Raw genomic sequence first — 23,177 nt, 5'->3', positions numbered from 1 at the left:
CTAATATTAAAATTAAATTCAAAAATGGCAGCATTCATGCATATTGTTTATAAATCTCTCCTTCTTCTCCTCATGGCATCTCCTTTAATGGCTGATAAAGAAAACGTCCCAGTATACGAAGAAAATCCATCCAACACCTGGGGAAAAATAGGAGAAGAGAAAGTCGAGCAGATTCGTCGTGAGGCCCAACACAGTACTTGTTGGAAAGAAGCCCTGGTGTCCCTTGAGACGAGCTGTAAGAACCTATCAGACACCTCGCAGAGTCGACTAGCTCTCTCGTTTGCCAACTGTCACTTAGAGAGGTCAGGAAGGAGGACATACCCTTGTATTGGTGGGCAGAGCATAAGAGACTGCACGTCTCCTAACGTCATGGACAACTTTGCATTCCAAACATACACCGAATTCTTCACCCACTCGTCTCACATGTGCTTCTACCTTCAGAGCACGCTTTGGAGGGAGAGAACGGAGAGAACTATCAACGATTTGGGCAAAACCTCGACGGAAGTCGTCAGCAAGTTAGAGGAAAGTCTCGAGTATCATAAGAAAATGGAAACCCTTCAATCGACCTCCCTCTCAAACCAGAGAGACATATTGTCACACGAGCAGAAGATAGCCTCCTCTATACAGGCCGGCCATACTAGATTTAGCAATTATTTTGAAGAGATGATAGAGAAAGCGGAGAAACAGAAATTGCTGCTCGACTCTATTTTTAGCAACTTGAATAAAGGATTCGATGGGATCCAGTGGTTTTTAACGAGCATACTAGGAGAAGTCACGTATTTTGGAACTATTTTATTTTTCTTTTTAACCCTGATTGTTTTAACTCTCCTCCCTCAATTTGGATACTCTCGTTTATGGTTATATGTCACTTTATTTTTTTACTTCATTCTTGAAAGTGGAATCAGACAAATTTTTATTTGGTTATTTGGACTACAGTCACCACAAATGATGGTAAGTTAGTATAACCCTGTATACTTCTGTATACTTTAAGTAGTCTATATCTCTGTATATTTTAGTATATTTAAGTAGCTAGGCTACGGTGCAATTATTATGCAAATGTGTTTATTTGTAACTGCCCCCATTAATTATAATTAATGATAAATGTCTTTTTTATGTACATGTGCACATGTATGTAGTAGGAGATACTTGAATACAAGTTTGCTTTTACTGTGTTACATGTACGAGTTTATTTGTTTACAAAAATATAATTGGATTTGGTATGTACACGCATCAATGCCTTTGCATTACTGATCATTAGTGTTTTATTTATTTTATTGGAAATTGTTAGTTTCCATACCATTTACATGTAGCAGATATGGGTCAATGGCACAATGGAAAATTATTGACAAAAAAATTCATAAAGAATCTAAATTTGATTGGAATTGACTCAAACTTTCTACGTAACATAAAAACATGTATATGCATCAGAAAAAAATTATAAAAATGAAGAATTCTCTCATAGCCATTTTTGATGAAATTTGGTCATTGGCCCTGTACTATAGTACAGGGACTTTAGCCTGATTTCTGAGCAACTTTAAAAATTTGTAAAAAATAAATTTGATTGGAATCAGCTCATGTATATCAAGAGTATATAATAGGGAAAGAGAGTATCCAACTGCCCTATAAGGCTGGTAATATGTCTGCGTAAAGTTTCTTAGTATTTTTACGAATATTCTCGTTTATTACCGTTAGCTCCTTACGTGTAAATAGCTTGCTAAGACTAGGAATGAATTTTTTGAAAGTTAATTTTAATAATAATAATAATGACATCACTTAGATCACGTGATAGTTAACATAATAAAATGGCCGCTTGTCCTGTTCGAGGTCCTGTTGCTGTTGTCAATGGAGAAATGTCTCTTATGGACGACTTATATAATGCTCAGAGTCATTTTAAAGGGTTTGTTACAGAGAAGTGTGTATATGAAGACGAGCAGTGCTTGGTGTTATCTCATCGGAAGTTGTTTAACCACCCTCCACTAGGGCTAACAAGCCGGGTCAGGATTGTTATCAAAGCAAATTGTCAATATGTTGTTCAGGTTGTTCTTAGAGACTTTGAGAAAGGTGCTCTAGTTCCAGAAAATGCCAAGGAGGAGGTGACAGTTTTGTGTAAAAAGTATGCAACTGACTCACTTCTGTTTAAGTTTTGTCCTGGAATTGACCCAGCTGAGTATGAGGAAGCAGTGAAAGTCATTCGTTTCAATCTCAAGAGTGTCAGAAAGACAACAGAGCCTATTTTACGTGTTGAATTATCAGTCACATGACTTTTGCACCTTTTGGCAGACTGGTTACTAGGCTGACTTGTTTGGGCTGGAGCAAGGCCATTTTCCTTTCTTCTTCCACGCTTTCTTTTGATCATTTGTTTAGATGTTGACATACTATCATTAAAATTCTTCCTATTATAAACAAAAGATTCATGATCAGGATTTTCAGGCACCTCTTCTACATCATCCTCAAGCAGTAATGACGCCATTTTCTTATTTTGGGAGTGACAAGGTTTTTAATGACACTCCCTAAATGATTCTTACTTTGTCTCATACTTGGTTCTAGATTGAAACTAGCATTTTGTAACAATTCAAAGGAAGTGCTAAATAGAGTGCAAGCATAGGTGCAAGTAAACTTTACACAGACATATCACCAGCCTTATAGGGCAGTTGGATACTCTCTTTCCCTATTATATACTCTTGTGTATATGTATCAGAAAGAAATATAAAATGGAAAATTTTCTCCTCTAGAGCCATTTTTGGCAAAATATCATGGACTTAGAGTACAGTACTTCATAATTCTCTCTCTCTCCTCCTCCTCCTCCTCCTCCTCTCTTTCTCTTTAGCCTTATTTACATACATTCTTATGGTATTCAAGATCTTCAGTTATCATTTTAATACTTCCAGCTGTCTATTTATGGTGCTATCTGGTTCATTCTGACATGCAGTCAAAGCAACTGAAACTATTAAAGGACATACAAGATCATTTGCACCTGCTAAAGGATAATGAGGCTCAGAACCAGGTCAGTTTAAGAATTGACAATGAGAGTGCCGTCACCTCTGATGTTAATGGGTTTCGTCGTAGTACTGCATGTTTAGTTTGATGTCACTCCACATATTTCTCATTTTTGAATGCAAACAAAACGGCTTACATTTGTATCATAAGATCATGATGACATAAAGTTCATCCTTGCATGTAATTGTGATTACATGTACATGTACATGTATGTGTAAATGTACTTATATACCTTAGGCTAACACAATTGGCTGCTTTATAGTAAAATTGATCACAATTTGTCCTCTGAATCCAAGAACTTTAATTTGTTAGAGTGATGTAGTTTGATTATGTGTACATATTGGTATTCTTTGATGTGCATTCTCTCTCTGTCTGTCTGTCTCTCTCTCTGTCTGTCTGTCTGTCTCTCTCTCTCTGTTTATAGATTGATTCTTATGAGCGAATTGATTTTGATGGAGTAGTCCCTCCTCTCTCTCCTCCTCCTCCTCCTGGAGTCCCATTGTCTTCTTTCTATCCCAATGATCCAGTGGCTCATGACGAATACAAACAAATAAAGAGTGGGACTCAATTATTGGACTTTTGTGAGTTATTAAGTATTAGTAACTAGTGGGTGGAGCCTAATAATGACTATGGCTAAATTCTAAAATTGATAGACATAATGCTCTATATAATGCTGTAGACTATGTACACATACACTATTATTATTATTATTATTTTTATATTAATAGTGAGCAGCATATACATAAAGAAAGGTATGTACGATACTGCTGTGACATTGGAGTCCATTGATGATGATGCTACCTATCAACCTGATGGACGAATAGACACAATTGAAGAAGAAGCAGAAACAGACGATGAGGTATTTATTAATAATTAATTACCACTTTTGATAGTATGCACAAGTATGGTTTAATACATGAGTGATCCCTTTGATAATAAAGAGCTATTCAACTTATTTCAGTTATCATTTCCTTATAACTTGTTTTTAATCACTACTTGTGAAAAACAGCAACCTAATTTTGTGGTTTTTCATACTATTTTATTTCCTCCCCCTCTTCTCTCTCTCTTTAATAATTAGTCATCCTCATCATTGTTACAACATTCTTTGTTGCCCAGACCTCCATTATCCCATGCTCCTCAGTATAATATCACTCCTCACAGGAGAAACAGACTGGGAGCTATTGAAATTCATCAAGAGCAACGAGTGAACTCGGTAAGCAAATCAGGGAATTATCATTCCATTGTTATACGTGTGTTACGGGTAGTGGATTTCTGATCGTAGGTTAGGTAAGCTATGCGTAGGACGAAGATAGTTCTGAATATCTTTGCATAGAGTTGTTTTGGGGAATAATGGTATACGTGTGTTATGGGTGGTGGATTTCTGATCGTAGGTTAGGTAAGCTATGCGTAGGACAAGGATAGTTCTGAAATATCTTTGCATAGAGTTGTTTTGGGGAATAATGGTATACGTGTGTTATGGGTGGTGGATTTCTGATCGTAGGTTAGGTAAGCTATGCGTAGGACGAGGATAGTTCTGAATATCTTCTCATAGAGTTGTTTTGGGGAATAATGCTAATGATGTTTCGCAACAGTGCATATATATGATACGATGCTGCTAGGATACATATGTGTCAAGCAAAAATGTCACTTTTATATTTGCATCTTGTTGCCGTCTATAGTACATGTATGCTTATATTCTCCTTCTGTTCTGATTGTGTGGTCTTTTACTTGGAGCATTTCCCTTGTTGTGCTTGTTCCTCTTAATTTGTTCCAATTGGACATACATTGTATCCCTCCTATTTCCTACGCTCTGTTGCTTCTTGACATACTCCTCATTCTTTTCATGTACACATGCTCTTGATTAGCTGATCATCCTTTACTTCCTCCCTCTCCTCTCTTTCCTCCGGAATGCACATTTGGCAATAACAACAATCTTCTATACTATCATAGCTTGTGTTTAATCCTCTCTGTGGGTATGTGGGTATGTGTTCTTAGAATTATATGTTATGACAATCTAAGAGTATGCTATGTATGTGTACCCGAATGTGTGTGTCCCTCTTCTCCTAATCTTTTTGACTCCATAGTCACTCTCTCTCTCTCACTCTCCTACGCCTCTCCTTCCCTCTCTCTGTCTCCTCTCCCTCTCTCTGTCTCTCTCTCCCTCCCTCTCCCTCTCTCTCCCTCTCTCTAGTCTCATGATGACAGTGGTATAAACAATGACCAGTTTAGCTCTTTCTCTTCTCCTGTGACTCGTTATGACCTACGGCCCAGGAGAAGCACACCTAGACGTATATAAAGCTAACACTAATTATACTTATATGTAATGTTACTTAAACTTATACTTCTGTAATGTTACTTAGCACTTTCATCATGTACATGTAGGCTGCTCTCTCTTCCTTGTATTATAATGAAATACAAATTTTTATTTCTTATTGTCCTTCTTGATATGAACTGTTTATTTTATTTTCCTCTTCTTATTGTTGCTCCCTTCTCTTTTCCCTTGACCCTTTTCCCCCTCTCTCTCTCTGTTAATTGGTGTATTGTTATTGTTTTTGTGAAATTCTCAATGCTTCTATTAGCAGTTCTCAGTTCTTATTCATGTTGTCACAGAGTCAATAGGAGCTTGTCCTCTTAATGGACAGTGTGTGTGTGTGTGTGTGGTTCATATTATTCAGTTTGTTTTGGATGTTAACTTTTAAAAAATATCATTATGCTATACACAAGTGAATACATATATGTTATTAAAAACAACGAAAGATGATAATTACAACATTATAATAATAATAATAACATTTAATATTGAGCATTGAGTCTGTTGGAGCTTTAGAGTGATATTATTATGTGAGGAATTCAGAGTTATTTGAAGATATTAGTAATGAGTGAATTATTGAAGTTCAAAAGAGACAGCTCTTCATATATTCTCAGCGTCAGGGTTTGGAAATATTTCATCATCATCTCCACTGACTGGTTGATTAGCTGGGCTACTGGTGTCCGTCATATAATGCATAGCAATCCTAAAGTCATCCTTATTGTTGTTAGTATTAGTATTATAACTAGTCGATAAACTTTTCAGCGGAGTTGAGAATGATCGTGGCATGTGAGTAGCGGCTAGTTCACCGATCTCGGATGCGTTTGAGTTACGCCAGAGCAGTGGTATGTCACTGAGTCTGTTGGAATCAGCTGAATTGGATTCACTTGATATCTCTTGTACCACGGTCTCTCTCTACAATTAGGATAAAAGGATAAAAGTGGGATAAGAATGTCATATTTAATTATCATGAGGCTTCTATTGGCATTAGAACACCGTTTCGATGAAAATGATAAAATACGATACTCTCCCTCCCAAATAGCTCATGCTCCTACAGCTCTCTTTGCTCCTAATGCCTCATGACATTGGTATGCTCTTGTGAGAATACAGTTTGTGTAGCCGCCCATTGTGGCATTGTTAATATCATTAATACGATGTTGGTGGTTGTGTCATTCTCTTACTTGTTTATTTCTTGTCTTCATACATATTATCACACCACAGAGCCCGATGATTATTACTATTAGCATCAACACTAGCACTATTAACACTACTGATGTAGGACCACCTACTGATTCCATAATACCTTTAGTACCTGCAATAGAAGAGAAAGAGATACAAAATTATCATATGCACTACTAAACCCTATTTTAAATATTACCTCCTATAATTGGCGTTTGAGTTACTGCTGCACTATTAGTTGCATCGATTGTATTAGCTTGAGAACTGGCTCCAGTAATTGATGTGCTGGGAGTATTATCTTGAGAGGTGGCTCTAATTGGTTTGTTATTGCTGCTGCTACACATGCTGGTGGTACCAGTCCGTATGATTGTACTTGTTGCTGTTAAGCTCCTTGTTATTGTCTTTGTTTCTGTTACTGTTGTAGTCAGTACTGACTGAATGACAGTGGAGCTTCCTTCATCATCTGTAGTGAATGGGGAGAAGATAGAGATAAAAAATTAAAATTAGGTTTTTTAAAATTAAATTGAGGTCAGGTCAGCTGATACATGCACCTGGACACTTTCACAACATGGAGTAAATACATGTACATCTGTTTAGACTGTCTGTCTGTCTGTCTGTGCATGCGTTTGTGGAGCTTTGATCCTTACCATTAGAGAAAGATACAATCAGAGCATCCCTGTCAATATTTGAGAAGCACATCAGTGCTGTACTCTCTGTGATGGTAAAGTTATTTCTCAGATACACAAAGAGGCCCTGGGATTTCTTGTTCCGAGGGATGTAGGTATGACTGCAAGGCCTTGTACCATTGATGCAATGGATGGGATGAGTAAAGAACTGACTGCTCTCCTCCTCTAGAGCTTGAATATGCCACTGGGGAACATACAGTGAACATTTGCAGGTGAGCTCCAGTGTGATGCTAGTCTCACCAGAGGGGACAAGGATTGTGTGGATGTTGCTGTCATCTGAAGCTGATACTCCTGGGATGCCTTCAATCACACCTGCAGAGAAGGAGACGTTAAAATTAGGCATTTCATTGCAGAATATGATTCTTACATTCTCTTCCTAATGAATGATGCAGTTTTATCAACAGTAGAAGGAACATGACACAGATAGCATGCATCTTTATTTTTGTGTTGGATCTGGAGAGAGTGTTAACAACTATAGATTGGCTGTGGTTCTTCTTTAGCCTGCAGGAGGGCAGCTAGCAGCTATAGCTCTAGGTTGGGATTCAGTTGAAAGGATGCTCCTATTTATACTGTTGTCTGGTTGCTTAGGGAAGTTGGGAGTGGCTTTGAAATCTTGAGTATGCACTGTTGACAGAAATGGTTGTAGAAAAGTGGCAGAGTGTTAAATATTAGATTGATGAGATATTTCTGTGTATAGTATAACAAGAATGCAGTGCTTATTGACCTGCTGATTGCACTTCTCTTCAAGGGAGTGGGACCCCTACTTCCTAATAAATGATTGATGAGATATTTCTGTGTATAGTATAACAAGAATGCAGTGCTTATTAACCTGTTGATTGCACTTCTCTTCAAGGGAGTGGGACCCCTACTTCCTAATAAATGATTGATGAGATATTTCTGTGTATAGTTAGTATAACAAGAATGCAGTGCTTATTAACCTGTTGATTGCACTTCTCTTCAAGGGAGTGGGACCCCTACTTCCTAGTAAATGATTGATGAGATATCTCTGTGTATAGTTAGTATAACAAGAATGCAGTGCTTATTAACCTGTTGATTGCACTTCTCTTCAAGGGAGTGGGACCCCTACTTCCTAGTAAATGAATGCTAGGCCCTTTACTCTTATATCACTGTTGTGTTGACTCTGTAATTATTGCCTTGACAGAGCCCATAATATACAGTAGAAATATTGTAGCATCTATAGCATAGGAATGTGAATTTATATTATAATGCATGATTTTACTACATTCCATCATAGTCAGGCAGGGCCTAGGCTCCACCTGACTAACTCCATCAGACACTGGTGGAGAATTATCATGGAAACATTTGCTGCATGTTTTATGAATACTAAATTGACTATGTTAGTCTTTATTGCATGTTATCTGCTATCATACCTTTCTCTATGTTTTCAATACTTTTAAATGCAAGTATACCATATCCTATTGGATTGCTTTTAATCTTATTATTATTACTATTATTGCATCAGTAGTAGTATTATTATCATAAGTTAGCTATTTTTATGGTTTAACTCTCACTATAATTGAATTAAACCATAGAATATCCTCAGGAACTCTAGAGTACATTATTAAGGCGCATGCAATACATGTGCTCCATTTAGTACTCATTCTATATACTACTACTAGTGGAGGGTATCCTGTTATTATTGAGTTAAAGGAAGCTTGACTTCATCTTCCTTGCCACTACTCTCAACAAACCACTAATTATCGTAATACTGATTCTTGTTATTGGAGGAGTGGCATGGGATATAGGAGTTTTAGCGTTGTTGAGCTTTAGCCAAATGTAAAGCTTTTATGTATAATTTAGTTTTAATTACTATTTACATTTCTTTATCATGAAAGTAACTAGGCACATCCTTGCCAACACGTGACTTGTAAAATGTACGCGTGCATATATAATAGTTAAGATAAATAACGTTATTATTATCATTGTTGTTGTTGTTGTTGTTGTTGTTGTTGTTGTATGTGTTAAAGAAGTGTCAAGTGTGTCTTTGTTATTTTAATGACAATCCCACATCCCTCTATGTAAACTGGACACACAGATTAATTTATTATTTAATACCTTATAGCTGATTTATTTTGTGTGGAGTTAATTTTCGTGCAGGCTTAAATCCACTATAATTAATCCTATTAAAATTTTATTAAAATCAAATGAATAATAGCAGAAATTTTGTAAACAGCAATAATTTGAGGCCACGAAATAAACCAGCTGTACAGTAATAGTTATAGTTAATATTGTTGAATATAACCACGAGTTATAGAAACAATTTTAAAACATTTTACTATACACTAATTCTCATTTTCAAGGAATTTATGTATGCTTATATCTTTTGCGAATTTAATTGACATAATGAGCTTCATAGTAATAATATTTTTGTAATGATTAGTGGGAGTATAATGCATTTTATGATAATATCATAATAATTTTTGTAATTTTTGGTAGTAGTATAGTGTAGTAAATAGCCATCATTCTATCTTTTAGTCTTTTTCTTCTTCCCTCTCCCCCCCCCTCTCTCTCTCTCTCCCCCCCCCTCTCTCTCTCTCTCCCCCCCTCCTCTCTCTCTCTCTCTCTCTCCTCTCTCTCTCCTCTCTCTCTCCTTTCTCTCTCTCTCTCTCCTCTCTCCCCTCTCTCTCTTAATGCATATTTATGTGTATATTTATGTCCAACTTGTTTTTGAACAAACCTCTCTCATCACCTGCTGTCTTATAAACAACACAGAGTATGTTAACTAGGTCATCATGTTCCATTAACCAAAAAATTGACCTCAGCGCTATTGTATAAACAATTGATTTTTGTACATACAACTCAATGTACCTGTATGAGATCACATGACCTATGATCACATGACTTTCATGCATCGATTAGTCCACCTTACATTCTCACATAGTAGAATTGCTTTGTGCACATTATTATGTTTATTCTGTTTACAATGTTTTCCGCCTAGTTCATTCCTTTATCTCCCTAGCTCCCTCCCTCCCTCTCTCTCTTTCTTGGAATTTAACGTTATATGATAATGCTTCCTGTGAGAATTGAGCAGTAGCTAACATATCAACATAATTCAATAACAGAGATGGGAATGTATACTTAATTCCATTATGTAGTATGATATGGGAAGAGAGAGAGAGGGAGAGAGAGGAAGAGAGAGAGGAAGAGAGAGTGAGTGAGAGAGAGAGAGTGAGTGAAAGAGAAGAGAGAGAGAGTAAGAGAGGTAATAATGTTACTTGTAACTTGTTATTTCATTATAATGTCTGATTTTTGTAGATAAACCCACACATACATACACACATACATACACATAGATTTACTATGTATAATGCCTTGAAATATGTGTACATGCATACCCGAATATTAGACATGTACATGTACATGTCATTGCTATGGGATATGGCTGCATGTATCATGTATGGCTGTACGTGTGGTATGTGTACATATCTACATATCATTGCACAGGAATACAACATTAGCTGGTACTCATTCCTCTACTGTTGTCCAGGGGACCAACTGAGAGATGAGACAGGGAGGCAAGGATTTGAACGAACCAATTATAAATGAAATGTGTTAGAAATAGCGACCCAATTAGTAGTACAAGGTGCTACATTTTTTATGGTATCAGTTTTTTGATAAACATTATCACAAATATTGTATTATGTGCAATAAAAGTATATACAAGTCATCATCAGTGTATGTAGTGTATATAACTCTGTTATCAGTATATTTCAGTATATGTGCCAGTATATTTTAGTATATGTCTGTATATGTCAGTAAATGTAGTACATGTCTTTGCATAATGATATCAATATGTTCATGACATATTTTAGTCGTGTTGTCTAACTTTGTAGCATACTTATAATTGAATTGAACTGATTTCATTACAAAGGATTTACGATATTGTGATTAAATATTTACAATACGTGTCATATGCCAGATAGCCTGTCTATGCTTGCTATGACGGCATGAATTCTCAATGGTATACCAACTGTTACTCTGGCTAGGCATGACCGTTTATAATTAGCTATTAGTATCTTTGTCTCTCCCAGTGAATGATTTTCTTTCTTGTCTGTCTCCCTGCAATTATTGAATACGGTAGTATATTTCACTTCCTAAGATGTTTGAATGAACAATAGACAACACATCTAGAGACTGTAGTATAGTCTATACATTCATTCCAATGTGTTAGAAGGTGAGATCATTCTATTGAATAATTGCAGGACTATACTACAAGAATACCGCCTTAACATGTAGTAAAGGCTGGTATTTTTGTATCAATTTCATGCTGTGTCTGTTATTAATTATTCGTATTTTTCGTGAGTACATGACATTTGTATGTATGCGTTTGTATCCATGCAGGTGTGTCAAATTTTGGCTCTCACTGGTTTTATTGGAGCTGATTGCTCACAGCTGCGTACAACTTACAGCTAGATTGAGTGACAATTAATTACTCACACCCAAACTGGCTCTCATGCATGCTTGACAGGCCTAAAAGAATGTTCTTGCAATGTAAGATTTTGAAGACAATTGTGTATTATATATATGTCTCTAGTCGTCCACCTTGAGTATGATATGTCACACAGTTTTAGTGACTCAATCTGTATTTTATATTGACTTGTTGGTGAGTTGTTCTTGTTGTCTGTGAGGTACATTTGTCTTAAATTCATCATTGTAGGTGTCTGTACATGTGCCTCTCCAATGATTAACACATCATTGTGTATGATTGTGCATTAAATAGAGTAAGTGCTCTAGCTTTATAGTCAGCCGTTGTTCCCTCCCCCTGGCGTTGCCATGGCAGCATAATGAATGAACACCTGCACATTATTAGCTGGCGGGTTTTTTATGAATTATAACGTAAAGGAATAACTGACATTCTTTATAATAATAAGGATGGTACAAAAATGAAATGATGACCGACACACATACGTTCAAATAGAGATTCAATAATAATTAATAATAATAAATATTGTAGGAGGTGATGACATAATACGCATGGGAACAGTGCATTTTACATACATGTATGTAATAAATATGTGACAGCTAGTGCATATTTTTATTATTATCGTTATTATTATTTTTATTATTAACATTTATACTTCTGATACTGTAAGTGTAACATATCTAGGGTTTCTATCATTATCGTTATTGTCAATGTAGGAACTGCTCCTATTGTTTGTCGGGAGACTTGAAGTGGAGTTTCTCCACGGTGATACAATGGATGGCTCTTGGTCATATTTTATTGAGCAGTTGGACTGTCTTCTTTGACAGTCATAATCTCTGTATACAGGCTGCTGGAGAGAAGATAAGAGGAGAGAGAGAGAGAGAGGGATAGGAAGTCATATTATGTATTCAGTTTACAAATACTTGACCACAAGGCGAAACATTATTTGATAATATACGCAATCATTGAGCATTCTAACTCTTAAACAATTAATGGATACTAAGAAAGTGAGTTATGTGCCTGGAAGCAATAAATTGGAACAAACAGAAATGTCCTGTTTGTTCATAAGAACTGAGTTAGAATGTATAGTATCAGCTCTGTTTGTTGATACATTTTCCTGTTACTAATTGATGGCATTTACACATTAAAAGACACTCTGTAGGTGTAGATAAGTGTTACATGTAATAAATTCCATTGGCAATTACACTTAATGGGCCCTTAAAATCTCCTATATGGAACTCGTGATAGTAGTAAAATTGATTAGCATATATTGGATGCTTTTTACCATGGTTATAGTACTCCAATTAATTGTTGCATGCAGTGGTCATTGTGGCATGTGGCATTGTTCATATTATCATTAATACAATGTTAGTGGTTGTGTCATTCTCTTACTTGTTTATTTCTTGTCTTCATACATATTATCATACCACAGAGTCCAATGCTTAGTGTTATTAGCATCAACACTAGTACTATTAATAATAGCGAGGTTGAGCCACCCACTGATTTTACTATGCTATCAGCTATGCCAGCATCTAATAGAGAGAGACATATTAAGACTCGAATCTTATATTACAGTCATTTCTTTACCTCCAGTGCTAAGTGTCGGAGTAACCCTAACAGTGATCGTCTCTGGTTTTATGTCTACACTGCATCCCCCAGTCTTTACTGTACTAGTGACAATGCTCACTATGCTGGTAGTAATTCTCTTTGTAATGGTTTCGGCTTGTTGCATTGAAGTAGCATGTTCTCCATTAGCGCTGTTAGTCTCTTCAGTGGGTGCCGTGTATGCGCTTGTAGGAGATACAGTGCTGGTTTGTATGTCTTCACTGGCTGTTGAAGGTGTACTGGTAGTGATCGATAATGATGACATTAATCCACTCTGATCTGTTCTGTCTGGAATGTGGAAGGAGATAGCAGTAATTATATGTGTGGGTATGGAATGTAATGGTCTAATAGCTTTATTTGTTTGATGTCTGTACATGATGGGCCACATTCCTATGCACAAGCGTCATACTACATTTGTTTTAAGTGAATGCTACTTTTAATATACTGCCTATCATTGTATGCTTTTTTATCTGTTTACAAACATTTATTGCATACTTTGTGTGTGTTATACTTAATTAAGCATTGTGTACCAACATACATTTGTAACCATAGTAATTAATTTTTCTCTTTTGATTCTCTCTCTTTCTTTCTTACCATTGGTGAAAGACACTATCAGCACTTCTCTGATGATATTAGAATAGCACATTATTGCAGTACTTCTTGTAAGAGTTAGGTTCTGTCTTGAATAGACATAGAGTCCTCTTGACTTATTGATTGGATTGATGTAGTCTATATCCCTTGAGCATGGTCTGGTGTTGTTGATGCACTCAATCCCCTGTTGATAGAAACTGTTAGCCCTTTCTCCAGGGCTAACTTTCCCTATCAGTCTAATGTGCCATTGTGGGTTGTATACTGAGCAGTTGCAGGTTAGGTTGAGTGTCAGGAGTGATTCACTGGAAGGGACAGTCAGTGTGTGTACATTATCACTTGATTTTACATTCTCTGGCAGTCCTTCAAATTGACCTAAAGTAATGGGAAAGAGCACAGCAGATATTTGCTTGCATCTAGCTATTACTGTATATATACTAGCTCTCTTTCTCTTTTCTTACAGTCTCTGTCAATGGCTTGGCACTCTAGGAGTAAGACAGTTAGTATCAAATGAGAGAAGGTCAGCAAAGCAGTTCTTTTTTGTGATAGGTTGTAATGGTGAGCCATTCTCTTGTTTTGCCTTCTTTTTGCTGTGTCTGCAATCACCAGTAAAGCTTAATAAGTTATCACTTCTTTACTTCCTTTTATAATATGCCATTCAGTGGGCTGTCCAAATACTTGCATGCATATATGAAACCATAGAATGGAATGCAATTGCTTGTACATATGCACACACACACACACACACACTGTTGGAGGATTTCTCTTGAACGTGTTTGTGCAGTTATATGACTTCTTGCAATACCTGCAGTCTGCATCTAAATAGGTTGTTTTTCCATTTATCCCATTAGCAACTTCAGTGTTAATGAATGATTGGCATGCAATTATGGCTTTAGTATTTATTTGTGTGTTCACTGTAAGTGTAAGGTTCTCAATTTAATGGCTGCCTCGCTCTTTCATACTGAGAGTGTCAGGAATGTTTAATCTGTTCACCTGTCCAAACAGATATAGGATGTACCCAAACACAACAAAGGGACACTTGGGGGAGAGAATTTTAGCACTATGAGTCTTAGATATACCGGTACACACTGATACAGACTGCTGTAATTACTTTGAGTTATGTAACCAGTTTTCCATTTTGTTCCATTGTTAGAGACACTCCAAAACTAGTTGGGATGATTTATGATGAATTTTCAATAAAAATTTATGAGTTTTTGATGTGTTATTATTGCAATGGTACAATTCCTAGTATTTGCCACACACCACACATGATCATGAGTGCATGTACGTATTGCATGTGCATACACATGCCTATAGCAGCTACAGCATGTATTTATTGTTATTTGGGCATCATATTTTGATCTTGTTACACAAACATAATGTCAGTTCTTTGAAATCTCGCTGATCGTGTTTCATGCCACATTCAATTATCATGTTTTCATTTAATTAGGAACTATCGTATTTATTGAACCAAAGCAAGTCTGTAATTTCATATTCTCTTATACTTAATCTTACATTACTCCTACTTACTAAATTTCTATCTATCCCTTTTTTCAAGAGTACATCATGGGGGGTGTACTCTTGCTTATTTTCAATTCTTTTCGAGTCCCCTATAATCTTACCATTTGTATTATTTTTTGTGAGTCATCACCGATGCACCTGCAATTGTTCTCTTATTTCATAGTAGCCCTCATCAAAGAGATGCATCAATTCTACACACATTCATTAAGCCTTTGTTCTCTATGAAGCTATTTTTATAGAATAGTATTTATATGTTAAATTGTACATACCATGTATAACTGAAGCATGACAAAGAGACATTAAAAGAGCTACTATAGACTAATTGATCATCACTGGGAATTATTTAACTCACTCATCCTTAAAAATTTTTCAGTTATTACATTATTGACTCTCCCCACTCTCTCTCTCTCTCTCTCTCTCTCTCTCTCTCTCTCTCTCTCTCTCACTTTGTTTATCTCTTACTGTACATTAAATGGAGTGTCACTGGCATGCGTGGAGGTCTAGAGGGACGCTGCATACCATGTACCTTAGGCATGCATACGCTTCCTATTACTGACTCTGAATAATATTTCATCATTATAAGAGGAGGATTGTTGTTGTTCTTATGTTCTTATTCCTGATATTAGCAAGTATGATCAGGTGTAGGAGAATAGCTATTATGAATAGCCCGTGGCTTGACAAACAGGATAGACCTATGAAAACAACCAGTGAGTGCTTCACATTCCTCTCATGATAATAATAACAATAATATTAGCTGCTATCACATGTGCATGTATGAATATTATAAGTGCACGCTGCTTACTGATTTAATTATAACAATGCTAGTATAATAAGTGTGTGTATATGTTATAAGTACATGTGACTTGCTTCATTGCATATGTACATTATGACATTATCGTTGGGTAATCGATTGAATCAATTGTTAGTACTAGTTATCTTCAATGTATTGTGAGACCTAATGAGCAATGTTGTGATTAGTACATATTCTAGTACAATTATGAAGAATTTATGAATCACTTTGAGAGGGAGTGTTCCTATAAGGATGTGTTTTCATTGCATTGCTATTATTATTATTATTGCTTTTAGATTTGTGTTGCTTGTATTATTATTATTATTGATTGACTTTTGAAGTTCACATATTTATAAGCAAACAAGAGTCAAATTAAATTTTTTCCTGATGCATATACATGCACTTATTTTGTGTATAGAGTTTGAGCTGATTCCAATCAAGTTTGGATATTTTACAAATTTTTTTAAGTTGCTCAAAAATTAGGCCAAAATCCCTGTACTATAGTACAGGGCTGTCGGTCAAATTTCACCAAAAATCATTTAGTGAGAATTCTTCATTTTTATAATTTATTCTGATACATATACATGTTTTTATGTTGTGTAGAAAATTTGAGCTGATTCTGATTAAACTTTGATTTTTTGTGAATTTTTAAAGTTGCTTCAAAAGTCATAGACAAGAGCAAAGCTGCAATAGTCATGGCAGCCAGTTGAACTCTACTTAGTATCTTTTATTGATACAAGTATATCTGCTGATTTGAACATTGACTTCCAACCATAATAACAATTATAATGCATAATATTATTATCATTAATGAATTGAAGTATTCAAATTAAAATTAGTTTATTGACTATTAGTTTATTAAATTCAGGTTTATTAACTATTGGTAGTTATTAAGTTATTTGCTAATGAAATTCATGCGATGTGTACCTACAGCTGATCATTATCATCATGATAGCCTGCCTTTCCTCTGCTCTGTAAAATAATAGAATACATGTCATTCTTTACATTATAAGCCAAAATATTGACTTACAGTTTGTTCCTTTCTATTTATGCTCCTACAACAGCAGCATATCACCATTAGTATTGACCCAAGGATTATTAGTAAAATGATACTAACAAAAGTAGTGAGGGTGAGAGCAATGATACCACTGTTATTACTAAAACATTCGCTAACTATAAAAATAAATAAATAAATGTTATTATTATTGACCCATTCTACATGCATGCACAATATGCATAGGCTTACAAGTATATTGAGTTTCACTAGTAGCTGTAGGCTCCGTGAAAACTGTCCGTAGTATTGTTATTGTAGTAGGAGTTGGTAAAGGAGTTGATGTCATAATGCATTCAGTGACTGTCACTACTGAACTAGCTGATTCCGTATAGCCACTAGCTAATTCTGTATAGCTGATAGGCTCTATAGATTCTGTAGAGCTAATAGATTCCGTATTTGTTATATCTGTGTAGCTACTAGTTAATCCTGTGTAGCTACTACTACTAGTTGGTTCTGTATAGCTACTGGCCATTATTGTGTAGCTACTAGACTCCTCAATTTCAGTGCTAGTAAGTAGAGAATTCATTGTTAAAGAGAGAGAAGGAGTGGGAGATATAGCACTGGAGCAATTGGATGTCATATCTACATATAAAGACAATCATTTGCAATCATTAGTGCACCATTCACTTACTTTCTTGCTGTAGTACATTGAGTATTGTAGGTAATGAGCAGTTCCATACTTTAATGTGATGACAGCAAGTTAGTACTTGTGTTGTCCATACTGTTCCATTAAATGTGTCTCCAAAAATCGGCATTCCACCTCCTGTGATACTTCCTTTGTACAAGTATGTAATGAGATTTGTAGCGTAGTTGCAGTTAAAGTAGACTCTATCTCCAGGCAGTATATTTACTGTTGCTCCTGATGGACTAGCAATGACTGTATCATTAACATTGAGATGTGCTTCTGCTTTAGCTATAGAGGGGAGGTGCATCTATGGTTATAATGTATGGCTATGTTATATACATACCTGTGATGCTTTGGAGCATGATAAGAAATAAAGTAGCCAAGAATTGCCCTCTTCTCATAGTTCCTCCTTTTAGTATTGCTATTGCTGAGTATAAAAGTGAGAGTGGCTTGTTGTTTTTTGATTTTTATAGCACTAGTATGACTAGTCAGAATTCATTATTGTTGTGGATCTTTTTGTCACTCCATGAATACACTTATTTTATAAAATTCATAATCACTTTTCAAGTGACATAATAACCAATCACGTCATATACTAATTATGTAATTTTGAATATCATTAACATTAGGGAAAACACCTTGGGTAGCCCACACAAAATTTACATAATGATACGATACATTAACATAGGGCTGTACATGTACATCACAGGTCTGCTGATTGTGTTTGGTAATTGTTCTGAAGAGTGAGGTCATGGTCAAATTTCATCTTCTTGCTTCTATATCGACAGCACAAGATTACAGCAATGCACACCAGAAACTGTATTATTAGTATGAGCACAAAAATAGCCATAAACGTAATGAAACCACTGTTGTTAAAACATTCATCTACAAGAAAAGAGAGAGAGGCATAAATAAAGTAGGGAATTAACTATGCATTTTCATAGATCTATATTGATGCCCTTATGCTATGTAGAAATTATGGGCTAATTTTGCATTCAAAATTAAAGCTATATACAAAACTCACAGAAAGTGTTAGCAGTAGCTTCTGGTCCTCTTGGAGATACAGTAGTCATTAGTGGTGAAGGTGACATCAACTCTGTAATAGTTTGAACTGTAGGACAAGAACTCATGATCTTAGTTATGGTAACTACTCCTGGCCCATCTGCTGCTGTAGTGGGTACGTCTGTTTGGACAGTAGGAGATAAATTTGTATGTAAAATAGAAGATGCATCTGTATTTGCAGTAAGAGTAGCACTCGTTTGCACAATAGTAGATGTTTCTGTGTGTAAAGTAGTAGACACTTCAGTATTTGCAGTAGAAAGGACGAGTTGTTCATTGTCACTTGTAATGGATGATGAGGGGGAGATATCCACTGAACTAATGATGCTTTTTATTGATGAACTATAGGTGGAGTCTGCATCAGCTAACGTAGAGCTAGAAGGTGGAATGCATTGAGACGATGAAGGGATGGTGGAAGAGCTTGTTATTGGCTCTGTTGGGGGGAGAGAGGGAGAGAATGTATAAACTAATGATGTCAGTAGGAAACTAGTACATACATACCTACATGCATATATACATACATGTACATACACTATATGCATTTTATACATACCTGATTGTATGACATTGAGGAATCTTGTTGCAGAGCAATGAAAGGTTTGATTATGCTGACAGCATGTGAAACTCAATGGATCCAATAATATTTCATTCATAGTCTGGTGTCCAATACCAATGAGAAGGGGGATTGACGTAGTATAATTCTTCAAGTTAATTCTTGTCAGATATGTTAGATAGTTTATTTCACTGCAGCTGCAAGTAACAACTGCAGTATCACCAACTGTAGCCTCAATTATAAGATTGCCATTGGTAACACCATTGATACTCACTTGCAGGTTACCTATAGCACAGTGTATATTATGAGTGAGTGTTTGTTTGTTTCTAACTTACATGTTATTGAGCCATTAGCTTGAAGAATGATGCCAAACAGTGCCAAAATAGTGTAAAGTTTCTCTGCCATTCTCTTCTTTCCTTTCCTTCTCTTTGGCTCTTTCTTTTGTTGCTCTGCTAGTTAAAAATATGATAAACAGAATTGCCGGTAGAGCCTTTTGTATAATATACATTGGTACAGGGAAAGTTAAGTCAGGGGATGGACCTTTTGTCATTGTGTTAACAGTTAAAAATATTTACACAATACCGGTATATTAATATAATACCAAATGACTAGTTAATGTAATTAGCTGTTATTGTAAACCAATAGACCAGCTATAATGATGATGTGGAGGAGTGTATGGCATGTTGTATACGTAAGAGGGGACACTTTATGTACATCATACTAGTAATATTGTATTAATAATATACATGTATTGTAATGCACATAGGTGGAGCTAAGATAATTAATTATGATGATGAATAATTAATAGGTCAATTAAATTCATTGTTCTCATTCACGTGTAGTGGTATAAGCAGTTTCATTAATATTTATAACAATAATGATGTGCATATGTGGGCTGTGCTCAGCAACAGAGTGCAATGAATCTAGGTTAATGAATATTGAAAATAATATAATTATGTCAAAAAAATTCCAGGGGTATTTTTGAAATGCAAAATAATCAATAAAAATGTTGAATTTTAAGAGACAGAAAAGTGAGTGTGCGAAATCAATACAAAATAAAAATAAGTATTAATAAATGTTATAATTATAGTTTTTGTTCATTATTCTTTAAGTCATAGCTTTGTTTCATCTTATGATAATATCTGCATACAATGAGTAAGAACCCACACACTGCTATGGTAACAATCAGCAACACAGTTAATATAATGACAGGAAGTATAAACTCTATATTTTCAGCACAATTTTTACCTGCTCAATAAAAACAGAATAAAAAGCATGATAGTCCAATGATTAATACTCACTCAATGTTGGCTCTCCAGATTGGTATATGTAAATATTCTCAGATGCCGACTGTTGTTCTTCATCAGAAATACTTGGTGATGGCGTCACCATTATTGTTGTAGTCATGATGCGTGTACTAATGACTGTTGTAGGGACAACTTGCTGCTCCATTGTAGTAATACTTTTAGTTATTGTTGATGTAACTGCTTCAGTATATGTAGCTGTTTCTGTGTGTGTAACTGTTTCAGTGGATGTAGCTGTTTCTGTGTTTGTAACTGTCTCTGTGACTGGTAGGGGTTGAGTGCTATTGCATTCAGTGGGATCTATTATAGAAAGAATAAGTGAATTGTTATTAATATATTGAGTTGCTTACTTGGGGAATGTTTTGTCACATTTATAATTGTACTTAATGAGCAGTTCCATACTCCATCATCCTGGCAGCATTGAAAAGAGTGAGATGTATCAATGCTGCTAGTGGTATAATTTTCATTATACAACATCCCTAGTGGACTGTAATCAGAGAGATTTGTTTTGAATAGATATTTAATGTAGTTCTTGTATGAACAATAGTTGCAGCTAACAGAAATGTGGTCTCCTTCTTGTACGACAACTTCTTGTGATGCATTGAAGACGGGCCCATTGTTAAGAGACACTTGCACTATGCCTGCATTAAAGAAAGAGAGATATAAAAATGTGTTTATAATGTGTCTGTGTGTGTGTGTGTGTGTAGTCTGGCTAGCGAGACTAGTGTGTGTGTGTGTGTGTTATGTTATACTTACATGATTGGGTGAAGCTAAGTATGCAGCAGACTATGATAAAGTAGACTCTCATTTTTGTTCTGATTCTTCTCCTTTAGTTGATGATGCTGTTACAGTTATTATAGTTATGAAATGCTTTTATGTTTTTTTGATGGAGTCGGCCCTCCTTTATAATAAGCATTGTTCTATGAATCTCATTAATAAAAGAAGATTACCGAAGGTGCAACACCTCTTAAATGGTGAAGAATGCAAACAGTTTACAAATGCTATTACATTAGAGAGTGATAGAAGGATATACTGAGTGACGTTATAACGTGTTGATTGTTATCATAAACCAGTGGGGGAGACAAGAGAGTAGGGAATAGTTCAAAGATTTGACACAATACTGGATAGTCATACATGTATATTAATGGTCCATGTATGTATGTATGTATGTATGTATGTGCATATTCCAATTAAAGCCCCTACTTTATTTGTTTGTAGACAGAAGAAAGGGACATTCTTTTATGTGTAATTGTGTTTAGTCTTTTAGCAATTGCTAATTGAGTTATTAACATTTTGAGGTATGTGCTACTTATGATGATGGACACACACATTTTACTATGTACTTAATACCATATATGGCATACACGATACATGCATGTATAATGTGTAAAGTCCAGGTAAATGTCACATGCTTGTTGTCAGGCACAGTTCAGCAACATAAGTACATGTATACATATCAGAAAATGTAGTAAAACTAATGAATTTTTACTTAGCCATTTTTGACAAAATTTACCCAAAGCCCCTGTATACTATTAGTAACGCGGTAGCGTTACTAAGTAGGATTCACCCCCAAACAAAATGGCTGCCACGACTTTTGCAGCCTTGCTATACCGGGAAAACGAGCTCCTATGCTTACCAGACTTCTTATAGCATAGGGACTTTGGTCCAATTTTGAAGCAACTTTAAAAATTTGTAAAAAATCCAAACTTGATCGGAATCAACTCAAACTTTCTACACAACATAAGTACATGTATATGTATCAGAAAAAATTATAAAAATGAAGAATTCTCACCAAGTCATTTTTGACAAAAATTGGCCAACAACCCTGTACTATAGTACAGGGACTTTGGTCCAATTTTGAAGCAACTTTAAAAATTTGTAAAAAATCCAAACTTGATCGGAATCAACTCAAACTTTCTACACAACATAAGTACATGTATATGTATCAGAGGATATTATAAAAATTAAAAATTTTCATCTAGTCATTTTTGGTGAAATTTAACCAATGACCCTGTACTATAGTACAGGGACTTTGATCTGATTTTGGAGCAACTTTAAAATTTGTAAAAAATTCAATTTTGATTAAAATTGATGCACTTATATGTAACCTTTACTATTGCATTATTACAACATAAGTGCATGTATATGTATCAGAGAAAATTATTAAAATGCAAATTTATCACCTATAGTCATTTCAAGCAAAATACCTTGTAGGCATAGCAGGGCCTCTGGTCTCTTTGTGCTTACTTCCTTAATGTATACTATTAAAATGTAGCTGCCTGTCCTTTTCAGTATAATAATATATCAAAATGCACTTCTAAGCACTTCTAATTCCCTAAACACTTCTCTCAGTTGTTTTATGTACACATGCACATATCCTATTGTCTCTATAGAATAATTCTTTATTGTCTACGGAGGAGAATGGCATGTATAAACATTATTTTAGCACCTTTGAGTTATGTTC

At 35.4% G+C, this 23,177-nt stretch overlaps 6 protein-coding genes across 7 annotated transcripts; 1 reads left to right on the top strand and 5 right to left on the bottom strand.

The window, feature by feature from the left end:
* The first annotated feature begins 8 nt into the window (after positions 1–8).
* LOC105313538 (uncharacterized) lies at positions 9–5,596 on the top strand. Its single transcript, XM_019999193.1, has 6 exons — positions 9–951; positions 2,828–3,004; positions 3,422–3,578; positions 3,726–3,856; positions 4,076–4,210; positions 5,189–5,596. The coding sequence occupies exons 1-6, from the start codon at positions 25–27 to the stop codon at positions 5,291–5,293; spliced, it is 1,632 nt and encodes a 543-aa protein (XP_019854752.1). The 5' UTR covers positions 9–24; the 3' UTR covers positions 5,294–5,596.
* A 71-nt stretch (positions 5,597–5,667) lies between these two features.
* On the bottom strand, positions 5,668–7,712 carry LOC109583752 (uncharacterized). Its single transcript, XM_019999195.1, has 5 exons — positions 7,538–7,712; positions 7,132–7,482; positions 6,684–6,947; positions 6,487–6,617; positions 5,668–6,220 (listed from the first exon to the last, which is right to left on the bottom strand). The coding sequence occupies exons 1-5, from the start codon at positions 7,602–7,604 to the stop codon at positions 5,909–5,911; spliced, it is 1,125 nt and encodes a 374-aa protein (XP_019854754.1). The 5' UTR covers positions 7,605–7,712; the 3' UTR covers positions 5,668–5,908.
* Positions 7,713–12,023: 4,311 nt separating this feature from the next.
* Positions 12,024–14,434, bottom strand: LOC109583759 (uncharacterized). 2 transcript variants are annotated; one of them, XM_019999204.1, is made up of 5 exons: positions 14,269–14,434; positions 13,814–14,182; positions 13,202–13,507; positions 13,007–13,146; positions 12,024–12,464 (listed from the first exon to the last, which is right to left on the bottom strand). In XM_019999204.1, the coding sequence occupies exons 1-5, from the start codon at positions 14,372–14,374 to the stop codon at positions 12,264–12,266; spliced, it is 1,122 nt and encodes a 373-aa protein (XP_019854763.1). In that variant the 5' UTR covers positions 14,375–14,434; the 3' UTR covers positions 12,024–12,263. The 2 variants fall into 2 exon arrangements, with proteins under 2 accessions (XP_019854763.1, XP_019854764.1); XM_019999205.1 differs by having other exon boundaries at positions 12,024–12,461.
* A 2,475-nt stretch (positions 14,435–16,909) lies between these two features.
* LOC109583738 (A-agglutinin anchorage subunit-like) lies at positions 16,910–18,222 on the bottom strand. The gene is made up of 5 exons (XM_019999184.1): positions 18,141–18,222; positions 17,804–18,085; positions 17,365–17,754; positions 17,149–17,291; positions 16,910–17,090 (listed from the first exon to the last, which is right to left on the bottom strand). The coding sequence occupies exons 1-5, from the start codon at positions 18,196–18,198 to the stop codon at positions 17,046–17,048; spliced, it is 918 nt and encodes a 305-aa protein (XP_019854743.1). The 5' UTR covers positions 18,199–18,222; the 3' UTR covers positions 16,910–17,045.
* Positions 18,223–18,396: 174 nt separating this feature from the next.
* On the bottom strand, positions 18,397–19,687 carry LOC109583737 (endochitinase A-like). The gene is made up of 3 exons (XM_019999183.1): positions 19,410–19,687; positions 18,822–19,289; positions 18,397–18,682 (listed from the first exon to the last, which is right to left on the bottom strand). The coding sequence occupies exons 1-3, from the start codon at positions 19,507–19,509 to the stop codon at positions 18,501–18,503; spliced, it is 750 nt and encodes a 249-aa protein (XP_019854742.1). The 5' UTR covers positions 19,510–19,687; the 3' UTR covers positions 18,397–18,500.
* A 670-nt stretch (positions 19,688–20,357) lies between these two features.
* On the bottom strand, positions 20,358–21,627 carry LOC109583734 (uncharacterized). The gene is made up of 4 exons (XM_019999180.1): positions 21,470–21,627; positions 21,064–21,354; positions 20,711–21,013; positions 20,358–20,657 (listed from the first exon to the last, which is right to left on the bottom strand). Exons 1-4 carry the CDS (start codon positions 21,519–21,521, stop codon positions 20,494–20,496), a joined length of 810 nt encoding a protein of 269 aa, XP_019854739.1. The 5' UTR covers positions 21,522–21,627; the 3' UTR covers positions 20,358–20,493.
* Between the last annotated feature and the right edge of the window lie 1,550 nt (positions 21,628–23,177).

This window comes from Amphimedon queenslandica, unplaced genomic scaffold (genome assembly GCF_000090795.2).
Source record: "Amphimedon queenslandica unplaced genomic scaffold, v1.1 AMPQUscaffold_13285, whole genome shotgun sequence".
Classification (NCBI taxonomy): Eukaryota; Metazoa; Porifera; class Demospongiae; order Haplosclerida; family Niphatidae; genus Amphimedon; species Amphimedon queenslandica.
This window is presented reverse-complemented; position numbering and strand designations above follow the sequence as displayed.

What these genes read in the sequence shown, in the direction of transcription:
- LOC105313538 (XM_019999193.1), top strand. Translation starts at nt 25, where the DNA reads ATGGCAGCATTCATGCATATTGTTTATAAATCTCTCCTTCTTCTCCTC. An exon ending in ATAATGAGGCTCAGAACCAG is followed by an intron (nt 3,005 to 3,421) that starts GTCAGTTTAAGA and finishes CTCTGTTTATAG; the next exon opens with ATTGATTCTTATGAGCGAAT. An exon ending in AAGAGCAACGAGTGAACTCG is followed by an intron (nt 4,211 to 5,188) that starts GTAAGCAAATCA and finishes CCCTCTCTCTAG; the next exon opens with TCTCATGATGACAGTGGTAT.
- LOC109583752 (XM_019999195.1), bottom strand. Translation starts at nt 7,604, where the DNA reads ATGCATGCTATCTGTGTCATGTTCCTTCTACTGTTGATAAAACTGCAT. An exon ending in TCAAACGCCAATTATAGGAG is followed by an intron (nt 6,618 to 6,683) that starts GTAATATTTAAA and finishes CTTCTATTGCAG; the next exon opens with GTACTAAAGGTATTATGGAA. An exon ending in TGAAGACAAGAAATAAACAA is followed by an intron (nt 6,221 to 6,486) that starts GTAAGAGAATGA and finishes TCCTAATTGTAG; the next exon opens with AGAGAGACCGTGGTACAAGA.
- LOC109583759 (XM_019999204.1), bottom strand. Translation starts at nt 14,374, where the DNA reads ATGGCTCACCATTACAACCTATCACAAAAAAGAACTGCTTTGCTGACC. An exon ending in CCAAGCCATTGACAGAGACT is followed by an intron (nt 14,183 to 14,268) that starts GTAAGAAAAGAG and finishes CCATTACTTTAG; the next exon opens with GTCAATTTGAAGGACTGCCA. An exon ending in TCCGACACTTAGCACTGGAG is followed by an intron (nt 13,147 to 13,201) that starts GTAAAGAAATGA and finishes TCTCTCTATTAG; the next exon opens with ATGCTGGCATAGCTGATAGC.
- LOC109583738 (XM_019999184.1), bottom strand. Translation starts at nt 18,198, where the DNA reads ATGAGAAGAGGGCAATTCTTGGCTACTTTATTTCTTATCATGCTCCAA. An exon ending in CAATGTACTACAGCAAGAAA is followed by an intron (nt 17,755 to 17,803) that starts GTAAGTGAATGG and finishes CTTTATATGTAG; the next exon opens with ATATGACATCCAATTGCTCC. An exon ending in TAGTGAAACTCAATATACTT is followed by an intron (nt 17,292 to 17,364) that starts GTAAGCCTATGC and finishes TTATTTTTATAG; the next exon opens with TTAGCGAATGTTTTAGTAAT.
- LOC109583737 (XM_019999183.1), bottom strand. Translation starts at nt 19,509, where the DNA reads ATGAATGAAATATTATTGGATCCATTGAGTTTCACATGCTGTCAGCAT. An exon ending in CCTCAATGTCATACAATCAG is followed by an intron (nt 19,290 to 19,409) that starts GTATGTATAAAA and finishes TCCCCCCAACAG; the next exon opens with AGCCAATAACAAGCTCTTCC. An exon ending in AGCTACTGCTAACACTTTCT is followed by an intron (nt 18,683 to 18,821) that starts GTGAGTTTTGTA and finishes CTTTTCTTGTAG; the next exon opens with ATGAATGTTTTAACAACAGT.
- LOC109583734 (XM_019999180.1), bottom strand. Translation starts at nt 21,521, where the DNA reads ATGAGAGTCTACTTTATCATAGTCTGCTGCATACTTAGCTTCACCCAA. An exon ending in ACTTAGCTTCACCCAATCAT is followed by an intron (nt 21,355 to 21,469) that starts GTAAGTATAACA and finishes TCTTTAATGCAG; the next exon opens with GCATAGTGCAAGTGTCTCTT. An exon ending in ATCTGGAGAGCCAACATTGA is followed by an intron (nt 20,658 to 20,710) that starts GTGAGTATTAAT and finishes TTTATTGAGCAG; the next exon opens with GTAAAAATTGTGCTGAAAAT.